The sequence below is a fragment of the Cetorhinus maximus genome, chromosome 25 (assembly GCF_964194155.1).
Source record: "Cetorhinus maximus chromosome 25, sCetMax3.hap1.1, whole genome shotgun sequence".
In the NCBI taxonomy this organism is placed as follows: domain Eukaryota; kingdom Metazoa; phylum Chordata; class Chondrichthyes; order Lamniformes; family Cetorhinidae; genus Cetorhinus; species Cetorhinus maximus.
The window spans coordinates 5,483,418-5,503,254 of NC_135903.1; the positions used below are offsets into that span (position 1 = coordinate 5,483,418).

General features: G+C 45.5%; 1 protein-coding gene across 2 annotated transcripts in view; it reads right to left on the reverse strand.

Moving 5' to 3' along the window:
- Nucleotides 1-3,636: 3,636 nt before the first annotated feature.
- The window catches only part of tbkbp1 (TBK1 binding protein 1), a 135,230-nt gene continuing 119,029 nt past the window's right edge, over nucleotides 3,637-19,837 (reverse strand). For both annotated transcript variants that reach the window (XM_078529331.1, XM_078529332.1), the window contains exons 9-10: nucleotides 16,195-16,619; nucleotides 3,637-9,559 (exon numbers count right to left, since the gene is read on the reverse strand). In XM_078529331.1, the coding sequence (XP_078385457.1) occupies nucleotides 9,431-9,559; nucleotides 16,195-16,619 (554 nt within the window). In that variant the 3' untranslated portion in view covers nucleotides 3,637-9,430. The remainder of the gene's footprint in view (nucleotides 9,560-16,194; nucleotides 16,620-19,837) is intronic.

Below are 19,837 nucleotides of genomic sequence, written 5' to 3' on the forward strand. Positions count from 1 at the left end.
ATAGGGAATTCGGAAGAAATTTCTTTACCCAAAGAGTGGTGAGAATGTAGAACACACAGGGAGGGGTTGAAGCAAATGGTGTAGATCCATTTAAGGGGAAACTCACATCAGGGGGTGCAGAATAGATGGTTACAATGATAGATTTAAATGAGGAAAAATAGGAGAAGGCTCAAGTAGACCATAAACACCAGCATGGGCTGATTGGGCCAAATGACCTGTTGCTGTGCTGTATACCCTAAGTAATCGTATGTAGAATTCAGGAACTGAGGGAATATTACGGAAACAATACACATTCAGGCTTATGTAACCTTTGGCAAGCTCAATCTAAACCTACCAGACTTATTAAGATAGGATTCTTGGAATACCCATTCCTTTCTGACTAGGTATAGTCACATGCAAGTCCCGGACAAAATGGGAATGAATGGGTAACATAAGAACATAAGAAATAAGATCAGGTGTAGGCCACTCGGCCCCTCCAGCCACCATGCCCCACCATTTGATAAGATCATGGCTGATCTGCCCCAGGCCTCAACTCCTCTTTCATGACGACTCCTCATCAATAACTTCCCCCATCAATCATTCTTGGAGCCTGCTCCCTTGTTAAATGCCTAGAATTGATCTTACCTGCATAATTTGCATTATGTGACTATCCTCCACTCACTGCGTTTTGCTGGACAAATGATGGCGCTTTTATCGGAAGCCTTTTAGTCATGGATTACATTTATTGTAGTTCGTAGAGACTGTTTAAATAGACTCTGCTGCAAAATGGACAGTTTGTTGTCATTCCTGCCATGCCTCCCCACACCAATTCCATTGACTAACACAAGGATTTTAATACACACTCCCGTCATTTACTGAACCTTCCCACCTGCTGCCAGGTGCAGATGGCTGTGTCTGGCTTCAAGTAGGGTTCAGGGGATGAAAGGGCAGTGTTCCGGTTCACTTCAGTATCAGGAAGGTTTTTTTTAATTGAAGGGGATGATACAGTGAAAAGTGAGCTGACATTTTTGGTGATGCTATTTCCTACTGAGGATCCTAAGTCAAGGGTCAAAGCCCAGAATGCAGGACCCCACCGAGGCTGAAAACAGTATGAGCCAAGCCAAAATGTAGCGGTTCATCGTTTTGGGATTGGGTATTTCTTTATCTGTTGCTTAACCCTCCTGAGCTGACAGAGTCTGAGTCAGGAGGTTCTGGATTCAAGACCCACTCAGCGTCTTCAGCACAAAATTTAGGCTGTCACTCCCAGTGCTGTACTGACGGAGGTGGCTGTACATTAAACAAAGGGCCTGTCGGCTCCCTCAGGCGGGTGAAAGAGATCCATTGGCACTATTTTGAAAAGAAACAAGGAAATGTTCCCCGTTGTTCTGGCCAATGTTCATCCCTCAAATAGCATCACTTTAAAAAACACAGATAATCTGACCATTGTTGCATTTGCTGATTGTGGGATCTTTCTTTGCACATGTTTGGCTGCCACATTTCCTACATTACAACAATGACCACACTTCTAAATACTTTATTGGTTGTAAATCGCTATGGGATGCCCTGGGGTTGTGAAAGATGCTATAGAAATGCAAGTCTTTCTTTTATTCGTCTATTTTAAAAAACTTAAAATTCTATGAATCTGTAAGTCTGTCAATGGTCTGTCCAAAATGCAGGAATTTGCATGTTACAAAATACAGTTGACTGCACCATGACAGAAAATGAGACAATAAATATTCAGACTACACAGGAAGATTCATATTTAACAAAGCATGTTTCGAGAACCCAGGTGAGGTAACATAAGCGGCTGATCGACATGTGTGTTCTGTTCTTCTGATAGCTGGTTCCTGACAATATAAAGAGGCTTAACTACCTTTAGTTTGTGTCCCACATCACTTTGTGTAAAATGTAATAAACGTAGCTGAAGATTTGATCCTGGTCATACCATGTGAGAATATAAAACAGAGGTCGCCTTAGTTTTAAGTTTTGAGGTTGGATGAACTCATTGTCTAGCCTGTTCATTCAGACTGGAAAAGAACAAATCTAGATAAAATGCAGTCTACACAAAATATACTGCAAGAAATTGCTAGGATATCGTTATCCAGTTACCAAATTTACATAAAAATTGGAAAGCACACATCCATCCTATCCCAGGACCTGCTGTCCACATCCAAAAGATGTCCCTGCCAAATCCATCTAGTGACTGGACTGAAGGTCTGGTGAGTGAACCTCTCAATATTATAATATTATCTCAAGCACATATCAGCAGGTTGTTGAACACTGCAGTGAAATAAAAGTTTACAGTAAGATAATCAGAATCGTCAAGTCTTTAGCTTAGCATAATATTAGCACAATTGTAAAAATGATCACAGTTCGTATGCAGTGCCCAACAAGTGTATTTTGGCATTTCAGTGCAATTTAAAGCTGCCTTTATCTAATGTGTTTTTAAAGATTATTTCCTCTTCACCAACTCATTGGAAATATGAGAAAAAAAATCAGGGGCCTCATTTTCTTCCTACTTTCATTTTAAGTTGGTTTTAGTTCAATTTTGGTTGAAACATGTAAACATACAAACATATGAACATATAAATTAGGAGCAGGAGTAGGCTACTTGGCCCCTCGAGCCTGCTCTGCCATTCAATAAGATCATGGCTGATCTGACTGTAACCTCAACTCCACAATCCCCGCCTACCTCTAATAACCTTTCACCCCCTTGCTTATCAAGAATCCATCTACCTCTACCTTAAAAATATTCAAAGACTCTGCTTCCACCACCTTTAGAGAGAGTTCCAAAGACTCACGACCCTCTGAGAGAAAATAATTTCTCCTCATCTCTGTCTTAAATGGGTGACCCCTTATGTTTAAACAATGACCCTTAGTTCTAGATTCTCCCACAAGAAGAAACATCCTCTCCACATCCACCCTGTCAAGACCCCTCAGGAGCTTATATGTTTCAATCAAGCGCCTCTTACTCTTCTAGGCTCCAGTGGATACAAGCCTAGCCTGTCCAACCTTTCCTCATCACCTTCCTTTCATAAAACAACCCACCCATTCCAGCTATTAGTCTAGCAAACTTTCTATGAACTGCTTCCAAAGCACTTACATCCTTCCTTAAATGATAATCAGTGGCAAGTTACATTAACCAACTAATTTATTTGACATTGCACCCAACCACAGGGAATATATGATGGTCTCCTATGAAAGCTAAGACTGAAACTCCCTGAAAAATATTTTTCCACTCCCCATCGCAAGGAAAGGTGAAAATCGAGGCTCAGTATCCAAGGACATAACCTTATATTTTGTGCAAAGTTAGCTCTCATTTGGCAAGTGAGATGTTTTATTCAAATTGGCATTCATTTTCCTTTGGTCATAAATGAAGTTGCTTTAACAGGAGGGATGGAGAGCATTCTTCAAAGAAATGTAAGTGCAGAGTCACATGAAGAGGAAGCATAGGTAGAAGATAAGTCAAAGGTTTGAATGTTAATTAGTTCTGTCAGTTTTCAAGATGCTGAATACTAAATGGTACATTGGGAGTTAATCGTTGCACGGAATCTTCAGCCATGTCAGTGCCAAGATTCCACTTACCATGAAATTATTATGAAAGAAAAATAATAAGTAAGAATTATCATTAAAAGTACAGAGCAAAGCTACCAAGCACATTTGTACAAACTCTTTCAATTTAAAGGCACCAAATTTGTGTTCTTCACTATCAGAGAATTAGGTAATGAGATCATCAGGAACAGGCATAACTCATTTGTCAAAAAATGTAGAACATGCTGTTTCTGCAATGGAGTGTACTTCTGCCACACAACATCTCTGTGACCCAGAAACATCCAGTAGTCTGAAGTGGGACTGAATCTTTAACAATGATAGGTTACAAAGAAAGAAAGACTTGCATTTATAGGGTTTTTCACAACCACCAGATGTCTCAAAGTGCTTTACAGACAATGGAGTACTTCTGAAGTGTAGTCACTGTTGTAATGTAGGAACCGCGGCAGCCAATTTGCGCACAGCAAGCTCCCATGAACAACAATGCGGTAATGAGCAGATAGTCTGTTTTTCTGAAGTTGATTGAGGGATGAGTATTGACCAGGATAACTCCCCTGCCCTTCTTCAGACTAGTGCTATAGGATCTTTTATATCCACCCAAGCTGGCACAGGAGCTTCAATTTAACCTTTCATCAAAAGCTAGCACCTTAAACAGTTACAAGTCAGACTTGATTTTTGTGCTCAAGCCCAAAGCGGGAGTTGAACCCAGAACTTTGTGACTCGTAGACAAGAGGGCTACCAACAGAGCCACATAAAATATCTAGATCTCTGAAGGCGGAGGGGCATGTTAGTGGGGTGGTGAAAAAGGCATATGGGACACTTGCCTTTATCAATCGTGGCATAGATTACAAAAGTAGGGAGGTCATGTTGGAGTTGTATAGAATCTTGGTGAGGCCACAGCTGGAGTATTGTGTGTAGTTCTGGTCGCCACATTATAGGAAGGATGTGATTGCACTGGAGGGAGTGCAGAGGAGATTCACCAGGATGTTGCCTGGGATGAAACATTTGAGTTATGAAGAAAGGTTGGATAGAATTGGGTTGTTTTCGCTGGAGCAGAGAAGACTGAAGGGTGACCTGATCGAGGTGTACAAGATTATGAGGGGCATGGACAGGGTGGATAGGGAGCAGCTGTTCCCCTTAGTTGAAGTCAGTCACAGGGGACACAAGTTCAAGGAGGTTTAGGGGGGATGTGAGGAAAAGCTTTTTTATCCAGAGGCTGGTGACGGTCTGGAATGCACTGCCTGGGAGGGTGGTGGAGGCGGGTTGCCTCACATCCTTTAAAAAGGATGAGCACTTGGCACACCATAACATTGAAGGCTATGGGCCAAGTGCTGGTAAATGGGTTAAAAACAAAAAGCTAAGAGCTACTGCGGATGCTGGAAATCCAAAACAAAAACAGAATTACCTGGAAAAGCTCAGCAGGTCTGGCAGCATCGGTGGAGAAGAAATCAGTTAACGTTTCGAGTCTTCATGACCCTTCGGCAGAATGGGATTAGGTAGGTAGGTCAGGTGTTTCTCATGTGTCGGTGCAGACTCGATGGGCCAAAGGGCCTCTTCTGCACTGCGATTCTGTGATTCTGTGATCTACACCAAAGGTGGTTAAGTACTGACAGGAGGGCAAACTGGCAAAAAAACAAATTTCCAAATGATGTTGGGAAAATCCATCACACAAATCATGGCTTTCATGTGTCAGTTTTCTAGGATATTGGTTTAATTTTTTGCCCCAAACACCCAGCCCAGGACCAAATGACCTGTCCCAATTGCTTCCTTAGCCAAGCTCAGTTGACCCAGCATAGACTAAGTATCAAATCTGGGAGATACTTGGTCTACACTGTCCAGGTCAGTATTGCATTGTGCGCATTTAAGAACTGAGTATCCATTTCAGGTAGCAAGGTATCAGTTAGTACTTTATTTAAGTCATAACCAGAATGTTATTTCACTTCAACTGGAGGTAGTTCGGTCAATATAACATGTACATGATCATAAACACCTGTCATATGTGGCAAAGCTGCCCTCACCATCGTCTCTCCTCTCACATGAGGGGCTTTCACCATTCTACTTGTGTATCAAGCCTCTCTTCCTATCGCATGACGTCAATCTACTTGACAGCAGAAGTTAAGAGCAAACAGCGGAAACGAGAGATACAAAATGGACAGTAAAAATTTTCTGGCAGAGTGCAAGATGCAAAGTGAATGGTAAAATTCCCCAGGGGGTACCGGAAGACAGAAACCCTAACAGCAACATTTGGCAGTGGAGCGGAAGATGAGAATCGGTAAGCCAGCCAACTGTTCAAATTTAAAGCCCCTCACAGTCTTGCATACATTATAGGAAACAACAGTTGGCTGGGAGCTGACTGTAATGTAATCTCAGGAACCTTGCTACCACATAAACCAGCCCTCATGTTTATGATCACATTAGAATCACTTGAATTGACTTCAAGTCTTGCAACTTGCAACCAGCCAACTCTTCTATCGTACAAATGGCATTTCCCTGGGCGTAAAACTTGCTCATGCTCACTCTCTCTCACCGCTATACTGAAAAGAGAGCAATGTGAAGTGAGTTTTAGCAATTCTCTCTTTTTCCTTCCCTCTCTGTCTCTATTTATGCTTCTCGGATAGCTGAGAAATGAGACAGCGTGAGCCACACACAATGCTGCTGCTTGAAATCAATGCCACTTCATGTCCGACTGGCCAGGAGTGTGACATTCCTGTCCAGAACGCCAGATAATGTTTATTGTATTAAAACCACTCTACCCAAAAATTGGAAAAACTCAACTGAGCGGGAGCGGGAGGTAGCCTCGGATCTCGTGATCCTAAATGTGTGAGTCGAGCCTGAGTTTTGAGTCCGAGTGTAATAAACACTCAAGGTCAAATTTTAGAAGTTTAGGGGCAACATTCTGTTGACTTCACTCCCAACAAAAGGTATCAAAGGGTGTAGATTAGGGAATCCAGTGTGGAGGTCAACATACTCAGCTTGTGTTGTTTCTAATCATCTTCTCATTCATTTCATTGACAGTGCCTCACGCAGTGCCAATCTGCAGTAATGTAAACAAGCTGGTAGGTAAATAGCTTGCATTTATATGGAGCCTTTCACAACCTCAGGTGATATCTGGACCAGGCTGTACAGGCAGAGGTCAGTCCTATTTAAAAGTTATGTGATCTGTTGTAATTTTTATATTTTCATTGTAAATTCATATGTCCACATTAATATTTTTGGGGAGAGATGGTGGTAATGTCACTGGACTAGTAATCCAGAGGCCCAGGCAAATATTCTGGCCCTGAAAGGGACATCTGTTACTTGTTCCATGTTGTTCTTTCACAGAATGCTGATCTTTGTTCTGCTATTCACACATTCTGCTTTCTTAGCTTTATGCCACTATCAGCACTTTCTTTAGCCCTTACCATTACCATTAACATTCCCTTTGTCTTGTGTCCATGACATCTTTGTCAATCTCTCCTTGGCCCCCCACCTATCGCTGGCCTTCTATCCAGCTTCACCTGCTCCAGCCCCCTTAAACAGCATAAATTTCACCACATTTCTACTTCTCTTCAGCTCTGAAGAAGGGTCATACGGACTCGAAACGTTAACTCTGTTTCTTTCTCCACAGATGCTGTCAGATCTGCCGAGCTTTTCCACATTTTCTGTTTTTGTTTCAAATATTCTGGGGACATGGGTTCAAATCGCACCATGGCAGATGGTGGATTATAAAATTAATAAAATCCTTTTAACCTCAGTTAATAAAACCTGGAATATAAAGCTAGTCTCAGTAATGGTGACCATGACAATTATCATCGATCGTTATAAAAACCCATCTGGTTCACTAATGCCCTTTAGGGAAGGAAATCTGCCGTTCTTAACTGGTCTGTCCTACACGTGACTCCAGACCCACAGCAATGCGGTTAACTCTTAACTGCCCACAGTTCAAGGACAATCAGGGATGGGCAACAAATGCTGGCCTTGCCAATGATGCCCAGACCTCCAGGCAAATGAAGAGGAAAAGAAATGGAAACTGCCCCTGTAAAACCTGTCACACCATAATTACACCCTCTTTCTGATACTGGTATTACAGCACTTCCGCTGGAGGGATGGAATAGCATAGTGCAACAAGTTTTCATTCTATACATGAACATAGAAGTTTAGTATGGATAAAGTTGCGAGGAAATGCTTGCAAGTGTAAAACTTTTCAATATTATATACACAACACACAGAATGCAAAATTCTATGATCGCTTTGTGAATATGTCCAGAACAAATCCTAGGGCAGGATTTTCCAACTCCATCCGCTGCCAGGATAATCCGGTCCTGCTGAATGTCAATGGGCTTTTGGCTGGGCTGCCGCATCTCCTGCGGTGGATCCCACCACGATGGGGTTGGAAAATCCCGGCCCTCGAATCACTAGGCTCTTTAGACTACCAGATGCTCAATATGATGCTAGGGATGATGTGTTAAAACTTTTCACTGATATTTGTGCATGCATATATATGTAAACATGAGAAATATAAAATTTCTTTGATAAGGTTGAAGATAATTATAATACTACTTAAGCCATCACTCAGTTGGTAGAACTCTCATATCTGAGTCAGGTGATTGTGAGTTCAAATCCCACTCCAGAGACTTGAGCACAAAAACTTAGGCTGATGCTTCAGTGCAGTACTGAGGGAGTGCTGCAGTGTCAGAGGTGTTGTCTTTTACATGAGATGTTAAATCAAGACTTCTCTGCCCTCTCAGGATGTAAAGGGTCCTGTGGCAGCATTTCAAAGAAGGGCAGAGGAGTTCTCCTTGGTATCCTGACCAATATTGATCCCTCAATCAACATCATAAAAACAGATTATCTGCTCATTATCACATTGTTATTTGTGGGAGCTTGCTGTGTGGAAATTGGCTGCCACATTTCCTACTTTACAACAGTGACTACACATCACAAGTACTTCACTGGCTGTAAAGTGCCCTGGAATGTCCTGTTGTCATGAAAGGTGTTTTTTAATGCAAGTCTTTATTTCCTCCCCTTACAGACAGGCTGAATGCACACTGGCCTGTAACAGATTCTATGTATGTGGTAAAATGCCAAGAACTGTGAATAAAAATCATGCATGTGACAATGTGACATGACTTTGAGTCATGTATTGTCAATATTAATAAGTTAAATTTGTTTTATTTTCTACTGTGGTACACCAAGGTGTGCAATACCATAAATAGAATTCTCAACTTGGAGTCAATGGGATATATAAAGTAGGCCAATTCGCCATATTGCCAAGCCCTTGGCACATTTGTCATTTAGACATATGGACTGCTTTTTCCCAATGTCAATCTATCAATTATATTCTGCATCTCCCCTCTCCTCAACAATAATTATGTTCTTGTGATACTTCAGTAATTAGAAGCCAACTGTACTGGTATCACTGTACTCCACAGAAAAACTGTTCTGATGATGCATATACCAATTCAACCTACACCGTTAAACTATGGGCTTCCCAATTTTACATCAACACCCTTCTGATGTCTCTCTTCATTATGCATTAGGACATCTTCAATTCTCAGTTATTCATTCCAGCATCACCAAATCCATACTGATCAAGGTTCAAGTATTTTGATTCTGGAAGTAAACTGATTGCACTGGAAGACATATCATTTGTCATGTTTAACAGCAACTGATCAAAGGTTTTCATCTTCTTTCCTCAAATTTGGCTAAGTGTTCAGTCAGTATTTCTATTTTCTTCTTAGGTTCATCCAAGCTTAATCATCATCTCCGTCCAACCCCAACGGAAAAAAAAACAGGTTAGTGAGCAGAAAGTTTGATTTTTTTTTCGTTCTGTAACAACAGCTATCTTGCATCAGTTTTCAAGCCACTTGTTTGCTTCTTCGTTTTCTTCAATCCTTCCATGAGTTAGTGAGGAGCATAGCTATCAGATCTTGCTGTTTTCCAAATGGGTATCAATGTGTTTTATGAGGGCGTCATCTGGGTAGTTGAGGGGAAAGGCCAACTGACACAGCGGGCAGCTCCTGATGTTCGAGTCTCCTGTTTCCATCCAAAGCTGGGCAGGGGGAAAAGAATAAAAGAGTAAAACGTTCTGTGTTTGAATTGTTTTTGAGCAGATATCTTGCCTTGACATCAATTACATAAGTTACTAATCGGTGACTAAATACTTGCATTGAAAGCCATTCACTCATTCAGTGCCGCAGAAGGCTTGAGTTTCAGTATTCCAAATACACTCAACCAACCTTCCAATGATTATTTCCAGATATGATTTACGGATGATGACTTAATGGTAAGCATACTACACGGTGAACCGCTAGGCTCTACAGAGTAAGGAGGAGTGGCCGGTTTGAATCCCAGTGTATGTTGGATTTATTGAACTAAGATGGGGTGTTACAATTTCCCTTGACACCTTGGGCAAGGTACAAGAAATAATGGCCAGGGTACCTGAACACCATCGTGTGATCCTACAGGAAGTGCACATCAGCTGAAGATAGGGTAAGCTGCATCCACATAATAGCCTGCCTGCCCTCAGCAAGTCTCAGATTGAAGAAAGATTTGAGTGTGGTGCAATCGGCATCCATTAAGTCTTACGTCAACATAGGTCTCCAGCTTCAGAGCAGTTGTGAAGAAAATAGGAGAGGTAACAAGAGGACGAGGAAAGCAGAAATATAGGGAACTTTGCACAATTAAGTTCTATCATGGAATCATCAAAGACACAGTAGACATTCTCAATTACCATCATTTCAAATCATGGCAATTTCTGAACATTGATAAAGCTCCCCGTGCTCTTCCCCAACAATGTGCTTCACCATAAGCTCAGAACAGTTCCCCCTCATTGCAACAGACTGATGATTCTATTTCCCACTACACTTGTACTCATGGTCTCTCTGAGTGGCACTGCCTTTTCTGATCTGTAAGACAAACAGCCCTCAAATCATAGGCCATTCATCCTATTGCAAATGAGCTGGTTCTCTGTAAGAATTAGCCAGTTAGTCTCATTTTCCTGCCCTTTTCCCATATTCTTCTGAACTTTTCTTCCTCAAATATTCATTTGCTTCCCTTTTAAAATCTATCCACTATTGCTTCAACCAAGTTCGAACCCCGCAATCATTCCTTGGACAAGGTTTCCATTTCCATCTTTAATCTGCTCCCCATTTTCTTTAACTTGTCTTTTACCCTTGATGTGTGTATAAATTCTTTATTATTTATCTTTTAATTAACTGCCAGTTTCTCCTTTTGGATCATAGCACAGAAGGGGGCCATTCAACCCATCAATTCTGTGCCAGCTCCTTTGAAGAACAATCCAGTTAGTCCCACCACCCCCACGCCCGCTGCTCTAACCCATATTCTTGCATTTTTTTACTCCTTCAAATATTTATCCAATTCCCCATTTGAACGCCACTATCGAATTTGATTCCACTGCCCTTATAGACAGTGCATTCCAGATGCTAACCACTCATTGAGTAAAAGATTTCCACATATTGACTCTGGGCTCTTTCGCTAATCTCCTTAAAAATCTGTATCTTCTGGTAATCAACTCCTCAGCCACTGGAAACGTTTCTCTTCACTTACTCTGTCTAAACTCTTCAGGATTTTAAACACCTTTAGTCAATGCCTTTGTCTTTCTAACCCTTTTTACTTCCTCACATTATCTTCTGTAGTCTTTTTCATTTTCTTTTCTAATCTTAGCCCTTGGTTTGTCAAATGCCTCCTTTGGTATAATTTTAATTATTTTCCCCCCAATCCAAGAGACACCAGATTTTGCCGCACCCCCTTTCATTTTTTTTGTTCATTTGTGGGGTGTGGGCTTCGCTGGCTGGGCCAGAATTTATTGCCCACCCCTAATTGCCCTTGAGAAGGTGGTAGTGAGCTGCCTTCTTGACCTTCTGCAGTCCATGTGAGACTATATCTGGTGAGACAGCACCCTAAGTATCTCCTGTTTGAAAACTTTCTGCTTCTCCACTGTCTTGTCTGTCAATGTTTCATTCAGTTTATTTGAGTGATTTCCCTTTTTATTTTGCTGAACTTAACTTTTATTTTCTCTTCTAATTGGGTATTTTTACCTTCCCCTTTTCAATTTTTATATCAAACCTAATAACGTTACAGTTCTCTAGATGTTCTCTCAGCCCTTACATTACCAACTCGCCTCACTGTCTTCCTGGAATTAAATCCTTCTCGGCTGAATTAAAATCGTATTGATTTATCTGCTGCCCTGGTTGAAGATCTCTGTACAATTCTGTGCCGTGTTGGGATGCAACAAATCAAACCTCAGTTTGCTTCCTTACAGGGAAGGCAGTGGTGCCGTCACTGGACTATTACTCCAGATACCCAGGGTATCCGGGGACCTGGGCTCGAATCCCACCACGGCAGATAGTGAATTTAAATTCAATTAAAAATCTGGAATTAAAAGTCTAATGATAACTGTGAAACCATTGTTGTAATTCCGTGTGAGGGGCAGAAATCAGTTTCACGCCGGTATGAAAGAACAGCGGGATCATCCAATGCTGTCGAACCGCGAATCCTGCCGGAGGCTGGCATGAACCCAATTTGCATCCCGGTAACGGGATGCAAAGTAAGGTCTGACTGGAACCACCACCCCCCCTCCACCCCCCCACCGCACCCCCATGCCAGGTTTACCATTACGCCGGTGGGAAAACACACCAGCCCAGAACACATCTGGACAAGCGAGACATGCAGATGTCAGGACTCGCCTTTCGGGCCTCGATCAGACCGCGGATGTCTGAGGAGAGAAGATGCTGGAGCACTACGGGTACCAGACCCGGGAGGAACACGTGCGTCGCATGCTGGGTGGATTCGCACGGACATGGCTCCACTGCAAAGCAGCTCACGGAAAGTGTAATGTCACTGTTGATGCTTCGGGTTCTGCTTCAGAACATCACGGTCTGCGCCATGGGCTGTTACAGAAGATCGGCAAGTCGGGGGAGAGGAAGGTCTGGCTGTGACTGGGAGAGGTGGAAGCGCGGGGGTGTGGGGAGAATGATGGTGGCTGGGAGGGGTGGGAAATGAAGATGTCGGGAGGAGGGTGTAACAGGGGAGATTACAACGAGTGGGGAGGTAGGTGTAATTGGGGCGAAAGGTGTACAGGAGGGAGTTTGGAGGGGGGAAGGTGTCCGGGAGGAGAGAGTTCAGAGGGTGGAGGAGGGAGTAAGGGGGGGCTGGATGTCCAGGTCAATGTGCAAGGGAGGGGACTGTGGGGTCAATTACTGCCTCCTGGGGAGTGAACTAAGGGTGAGCGTGGTAGGAGGGAATGGTGAGTGTGAGAGGGGTCAGAGGGAGCCGGTTGTGTGGGAGAGTGAGGGTGTGTCTCTTGCGGTAGAAGGGGCAGCAAGGGTGGTCGGTGGGGAGACATGGGCCCTTGGGTGGGAATGAGGAGGTCCGGGGGTGGGGGAGTCAATGTGGATGGGAATAGGGTTCTCAGGAAGGTAGGGAATGTGCACATTCACCTGGACATCCTGGGAAGACAAGGGTTCAAGTTGGTGTGTGATGATGGGGAGATGGAAAGCGATGGCAATGGGGGGTTGACAGTGATGGGGGGATAGGACATGGGTGAAAAGGGGAGGGGAAAGGACAGAGGAGCTGACAATATATTGACCACGACTATGGTTGTTGAAATGGAAAGTGAGCAGAGCCTCGTGCTGCATGGGAGTGAGGTCAGTGGGTGAGCGGAGATGGAGATCAACTCAGACGGACAACTGAAAGAGAATCCCAGCAGGCAGCATTGAAAATGCTCGGGACAGTGAGATAGGTGTGATGGATGAAGGCTCCGCGTGCGTGGGAGAGTGTTTGCACAAGGCCCTGAAAGGCCCTGCCACACACACACTTCTCTCTCTGGAATAAGTTGTGATCCAGCTGTGTGCAGGTGAACTGCTAGTAGGGTGGTGGGTGGGATGCTGTGGGAGGACTCGCGAAGCCTGTTAATGAAGCTGAAAGACAACATTCCACATTATTCAGTGAAAGTGAATATATTTTCAGATTATAAAGTGACAAAATTTGTTCACCCGTGCAACCACTTGTGATCAGAACGTCTTAACCTTTCTAGCTCAGCACTTTTTCTAGGTGCTGCCCTGACATCCGCAGCAGGGGCGGAGACAGTCTGTGCAATGGTTGACCTTGTTACCTCTGATGAATATGATGTGCGCCCTCTGGAGAGCCAAGACCTTGGGGGACCCGGATTGCTTTGGTTGTCCTCCTCTGGGCCAGCAGCTACCTCTGCAGTGACAGAGGACCATGTTGAGGGGGTCACAGGCAAAAGGGACTCCGAGATTCCTGAGTGGATGACCCAGGGGTGTCTAGCTGCTGCTCCTCCTCCCTTTGGGTGCCTGAGGGCCCTGGCCAGACTCCTTGAGGAGAAGGACATCTTCTCCTGGAGGGACATTGAGGTGCCCTGCTTCCTTCTCGCGTTGCCACTGCAGGAACTCACCCATGGCTCCTGCGATGCAGTGCAGGTCTGCGCGCACCTCCACGTTCTGCTAGACCAGGGTATCCATGGTGTCCGCCATCCTCCCCATGGAGACCTCCATGTGTGCATATGTAGGCACCATTTCATCAGAGAGCAGGCAGACACACTCCTTTGACTCGTGTGCCACTCTGTTGAGGGCTTCCAACAGCTCTGCGTGATGTTCCCCAGCCTTCTGTTGACTCTCCATGATGAGTTGGAAAGCCGAATCCAGAGGCTCATCATCTGACTCGGACCTCACAGATGCCTCTTCCCAGCAGTCCTCCAAACGCCAGGGGGCTTGGCTGAACCTGCCTCCTCCCGCTTCAGACACGTGTCCATGCAGTGACCACCAGATTGTGAACCTCAACCTGCTCTAGATCTAGGTCCCACCGAGGCGTGTGTCTCTGCACTGGTGGAGGGTGCATGTAAGCACTGTGACAGGTCTTCCAGGCTGGTTATTTCCAACTCTTCAATGGAGAAGGTGTCCTCTTGGCTGGAGGTGAGGACCTGGGGTGGAGTTGAGGGACTGGCTGGATGAGGGTGTCGGTCGCTTGGCAGAGCTCCCTGTGAACCAAAGTAGAGATAATTAGTGCATGGCAACAGAGTCAAAAGCAGGAGAGAGAATACTCACAGTTACGTTGAGAGAGGGATGATATAGTGTAGGATCCTCATGTGGGTGTTCACCGCCATTCTCACCAGTCAGCGTGATGGCAGGCTCCACAGAGTGAGGAGCCCTGGTCTGGGATCTCTCCCTGCTGCTGTGAGCCAGCTTCTCCTGCATGAAAACAGATGGAGAGAGTGTGAGCAGGACACAGGGCTCTGCGTGGAGTGTTTGTGCAGTGAGCGGAACCATGAATGGGATGGAGGGCAGGAGCTCCAGAGGATATGAGCCTGATGGAGATGTGCGGGTGTGTGTGAGAGTTAGTGGTGTTGTCCCTTGAGGTGTGAGATCCCTGTGGGTGTGTGATGGGTTTGGGAGTGTGTGAGTTGAGAGTGATGAGGTGGTTGACTTACCCTGGTGGAACAGATGAGATCATTCATCCTCTTCCTGCACTGGATGGCTGACCTCCTCTGTGCTCTGGTGGCACTGACCACCGCTGTCACCCCCTCCCAGGCCGGATTGATGACTCTGGTGGACCTCCTCCAGCCGGAGCCTGGGGAGAGGTCATTGCAACGGCCTTCCACTGTGTCCAGCTGTTGCGCCAGAGAGGCATCACTAAATCTGGGGGCTGCTGTCTTCTTTGATTTCAGGGCTAGCCTGGAGCAGTCCCGGACTGTGGGCCTGAATCAGGGGTGCGCTCAGGTGCACTTTAACTATATAGCCCGGAGCGAGGAAGCGCTGAGGTCATGGCGTGGTGGGCAAATCCCAGTCCGCCCGCCGGTGATCCGGTGTGTTTCCCGTGAACGCATTATTAATGAGGCGGGATGCACCGGGAAGCAGACGATATGGCACGAAAACCCACCATTGCGGCCGGCAGGTAAAACAATGTTTTTCACGTCCTCTACCGCACTTAGTGCAAATCTGGGACAATTCCGCCCTTAGTGAATTTTTTTAAAAATCAAAAAAGCTTGTAAAACATGCCTATTAGAGTCCTGGCACTCAAGAGAGCCAGCTCAATGTGTAGACCCTCCTTGAAGCCGTGCATGAAGGGCACAGTTAGTGCAAATTCACAACTGTGAATAATTCATCCTCAATGCAGCCAGTTTTGTGGCTGGGGTCATCTTCTACTGCGATGGTTTTTAAACCAGAGCAGAAGATCGTGGAATCTTGATTTATGCTGGAGGTAATTTGAGATCAAAATCCCGCGATCTTCTGCCTGGCATGCACAATCACGTAGAAACTCTGCCCTTTCCATGTTCAAATAACCATCTTCTAACTTTCCTGTTCATTTGCCCAGTGGATAGTCCACAGTCTGCACCCACTTATTACCAACTCGCAAATGAGAGGAATCAGCTTTTCGCTGCTTACCCTCCCAAAACCTTTCAGAATTTTGCAAACTTCTATTAGATGCTTCATTAATCTTTTCAGTTCCAATCAACAACGAAAAAGCAATATTTTTAACAGCTATCTGAGCTTAATCTGGACCGAACTAGAACAAAACTTCCAAAAATGAAAGGACCACCTCAATCCACTAAAACACTGAGTAATATTGTCTTGTAATGAAAAACTTGACGAAGAATGCACAAGGTTACACTGAGGTCAACTGGGATCAGTAAAACTGCAGACCTACATTGATGGAAGGCCACGACTGGGCATGCTCCGATCTGGAATATTCGGTCGAACTCCTGTTCATGGTAATGTCTGGGATGGGGAGCGCTGTGCAGGAAGAAGTGCTCCTCATTCCCCTGTCCAAAGTTCCGGGAGGACTATGGGTCATCCAGTCCTCATCATCAGACTCTAACTGTTGATCAAAGGGGCCATCGTCTGTGCCATCAGGCACCTTAAGGTAATCACTGGCAAGGTAACGCCTGTGCGTTGGTGAGGATGGGTCATCTGCTGTCAGTCGAGATGGCATTGTATGGTTTTCCACTTTTGCATCGCTGGCTTCAGAGTAGCTTCGGCGCCCTTGAAAGTTAGCCCGGAGACGGTGGCTGGTACTCCTGGGGTAGCTGGAGTATGCGACTTGCCTCATATGGACAGGGAGTTGGGGACGGGCTGAGGAACAAAGCAAAACAACAGATTTAAAATTTAATATCCCCTAGAAAGCAAGAAAGAACTTGCATTTATACAGCGCCTTTGACTGGCCCCAGAGCACCCCTAAGCCCTCACAATCCACGGTGTCCTTTTGAACCATTGTAATGGAAGGGAAATGTGGCAACCATTGTGTGCGCAGCAAGTGTCCAACAACCAGCAACGAGAATGGTCTTCAGGATTGCGTACTCAAGTCTTTGCAATGGGCCCTTGAACCCACAAGCTTCTGAGTGAGAGACTGAGGGTGCTGCCACTGAGCCAAAGCTAACATCTAGAGAAATTTAGACTCAGTGCAGAACCTGTAAGAAGTGACAGAGGGGAAATTTTAACCACTGGTGGGGTTTTAACCGGGTGGGGCAGTCAGTTAAAATAAAACAGGGGACTCTAACTCGCTTTGCCTACCATCCTGATGTGGCTGACTGCAATTTCAAATTGCAGGTAGCGAGGACGCCTATCAGATTGCAATGGGGTCCTTCCATAAATGGTTGCTGGCTCATCTAGATGTCATCCAGGCCTGACTGCTATTTTTAATTAAGGTTTGAGTGGGGAAAAGCAACAATGATGGTTTCCCCACCAGGCTAAAGATATCAGGAGCTGGGTCAAGGGCCAGGAGTGGAGTAGCAAGATAAAACTTCATTGACGTTCCCCTTTGGGGTCATGAGGATGGGAATGATTCTTGTCAGGAGACCTTGAGCCTTCCCTTGCCCGTAGGCTTTCTCCCGACCTCCTCCTACCCACCCATTGCCCGTCCCCTACTGAATCTACCTCAGTGCCGGGAATTGATCCTGCTGATCCCTATAGGCAACACCCAGCTCCTCCCACCAACTGCCCCCGAAATCCAGTTCCCGCCCACCAGCCAGGTAACGGATTTGATCAGGCTGAATGGGAGACTGACAAGCTCTAACTAAATGAGGCCTGACAGCTAAAACTATCCAGGCCCCATATTGCGGAGGGTCAGGGATGTTGCCCTCACCTCAGCTCCAGCAAGCATTGATCCTATCTGGAGATAAAATCGCCCCCAACAAAGGGATATTTTAAATATAGTTTGGGGGTGCAGTCAGGGTAAGTGAACATTTTATAATAGGTCAAAAGTTATCCGTCTCTTTCCACAAAGATGAAGGTTGGCTCAGTTGGTAGAAGCTTTTGCCTCTGAGGTGTGGGTTCAAATCACAGCCCAGGGCTGTGTTCTCTCTCCCCTTGTCCAGTCTCTTCCCACCTACATCCGTGATTCCTCTGACACCCTACATCATATCAACAATTTCCAGTTCCCTGGCCCCAACCGCCTCCTCTTCACCATGGACGTCCAATCCCTCTACACCTCCATCCCCCACCAGGATGGTCTGAGGGCTCTCCGCTTCTTCCTCGAACAGAGGCCGGAACAATCCCCATCCACCACTACTCTCCTCCGTCTGGCTGAACTTGTTCTCACACTGAACAATTTCTCCTTTAACTCGTCTCACTTCCTCCAAATAAAAGGTGTGGCTATGGGTACCCGCATGGGCCCCAGTTATGCCTGTCTCTTTAAGGGGTATGTGGAACATTCCTTGTTCCAGTCCTACTCGGGCCCCCTCCCAAAACTGTTTTCTCGGTACATCAATAAATGTTTTGGTGCTGCTTCTTGCTCTCGTCTGGACCTGGAAAAAATTATCAATTTTGCTTCCAATTTCCATCGCTCCATCATTTTCACATGGTCCATCTCTGACCCTTCTCTTCCCTCCCTGGACCTCTCTGTCTCAATTTCTGGTGATAGACTGTCCACCAATATCCATTACAAGCCTACCGACTCCCACAGCCACCTCGACTACAGCTCCTCACACCCCGCTTCCTGTAAGGACTCCAACCCATTCTCTCAGTTCCTTCGCCTCCGTTGCATCTGCTCTGATGATGCCACTTCCAAAACGGTGCTTCTGACATATCTTCCTTCTTCCTTAACCGAGGTTTCCCACCCACTGTGGTTGACAGGGCCCTCAACCGTGTCCGACCCATCTCCCGCACATCCACCCTCACACCTTCCTCTCCCTCCTAGAACCATGATAGGGTCCCCCTTGTCCTCACTTTTCACCCCACCAGTCTCGGCATTCAAAGGATCATCCTCCGCCATTTCCGCCAACTCCAGCATGATGCCACCACCAAACACATCTTCCCTTCACCACCCCCACCCCCGTCGGCATTATGTAGGGACCATTCCCTCCGGGACACTCTGGTCCACTCCTCCATCACCCCCTACACCTCAACACCCTCCCACGGCACCTTCCCATGCAATCGCACAAGGTGCAACACCTGTTCCTTTACCTCCTCCCTCCTCACCGTCCAAGGGCCCAAACATTCCTTTCAGGTGTAGCAACACTTCACTTGCACCTCCTTCAATTTGGTCTACTACATTCCCTGCTCCCAATGCGGTCTCCTCTACATTGGAGAGATCAAACGCAGACTGGGTGACCGCTTTGCGGAACACCTTCAGTCTGTCTGCAAGCATGACCCAGACCTCCCTGTCGCTTGCCATTTTAACACTCCACCCTGCTCTCATGCCCACATGTCTGTCCTTGGCCTGCTGCAATGTTCCAGTGAAGCTCAACGCAAACTGGAGGAACAGAGCCTCATCTTCCGACTAGGCACTTTACAGCCTTCCGGACTGAATATTGAGTTCAACAACTTCAGACCATGAACTCGCTCCTCCATCCTCATCCTCTTTTTATCCCCTTTTGTCAATATTCATTCTCATTTCTTAATTTTTATTTCTTCATTTTTAAATTTTTATTTTTTATTCACGTATTTTTATTTTTATATATTTTCATTTTTATTCATTGTTTTATCCCCACCTTTTATCATGTTTTCAATCTTTTTTTCCCACCACTGTCCCCTCCCCCCACCCCATCCCCACAAGGACCATCTGTCACTTGTTCATGTTGCTCTTTCCAGAGTGCTTACCCTTGTCCTGCTATTACCACATTCTGCTTTCTGACCTTAATGCCACCATCAGCACCTCCTTTAGCCAGTATCACTATCACTAACACCTCTTTGTTCTTTTGTCCATGACACCTCTGGCAATCTTTCCTTTGCCCCCACCTATCACTGGCCTTCTATCCAGCTTCACCTGCTCCACCCCCCTTACACAGTATAAATTTCATTACATTTTTGTTTCTCTTTAGCTCTGAAGAAGAATCTTCTCGAAAGGTTAACTC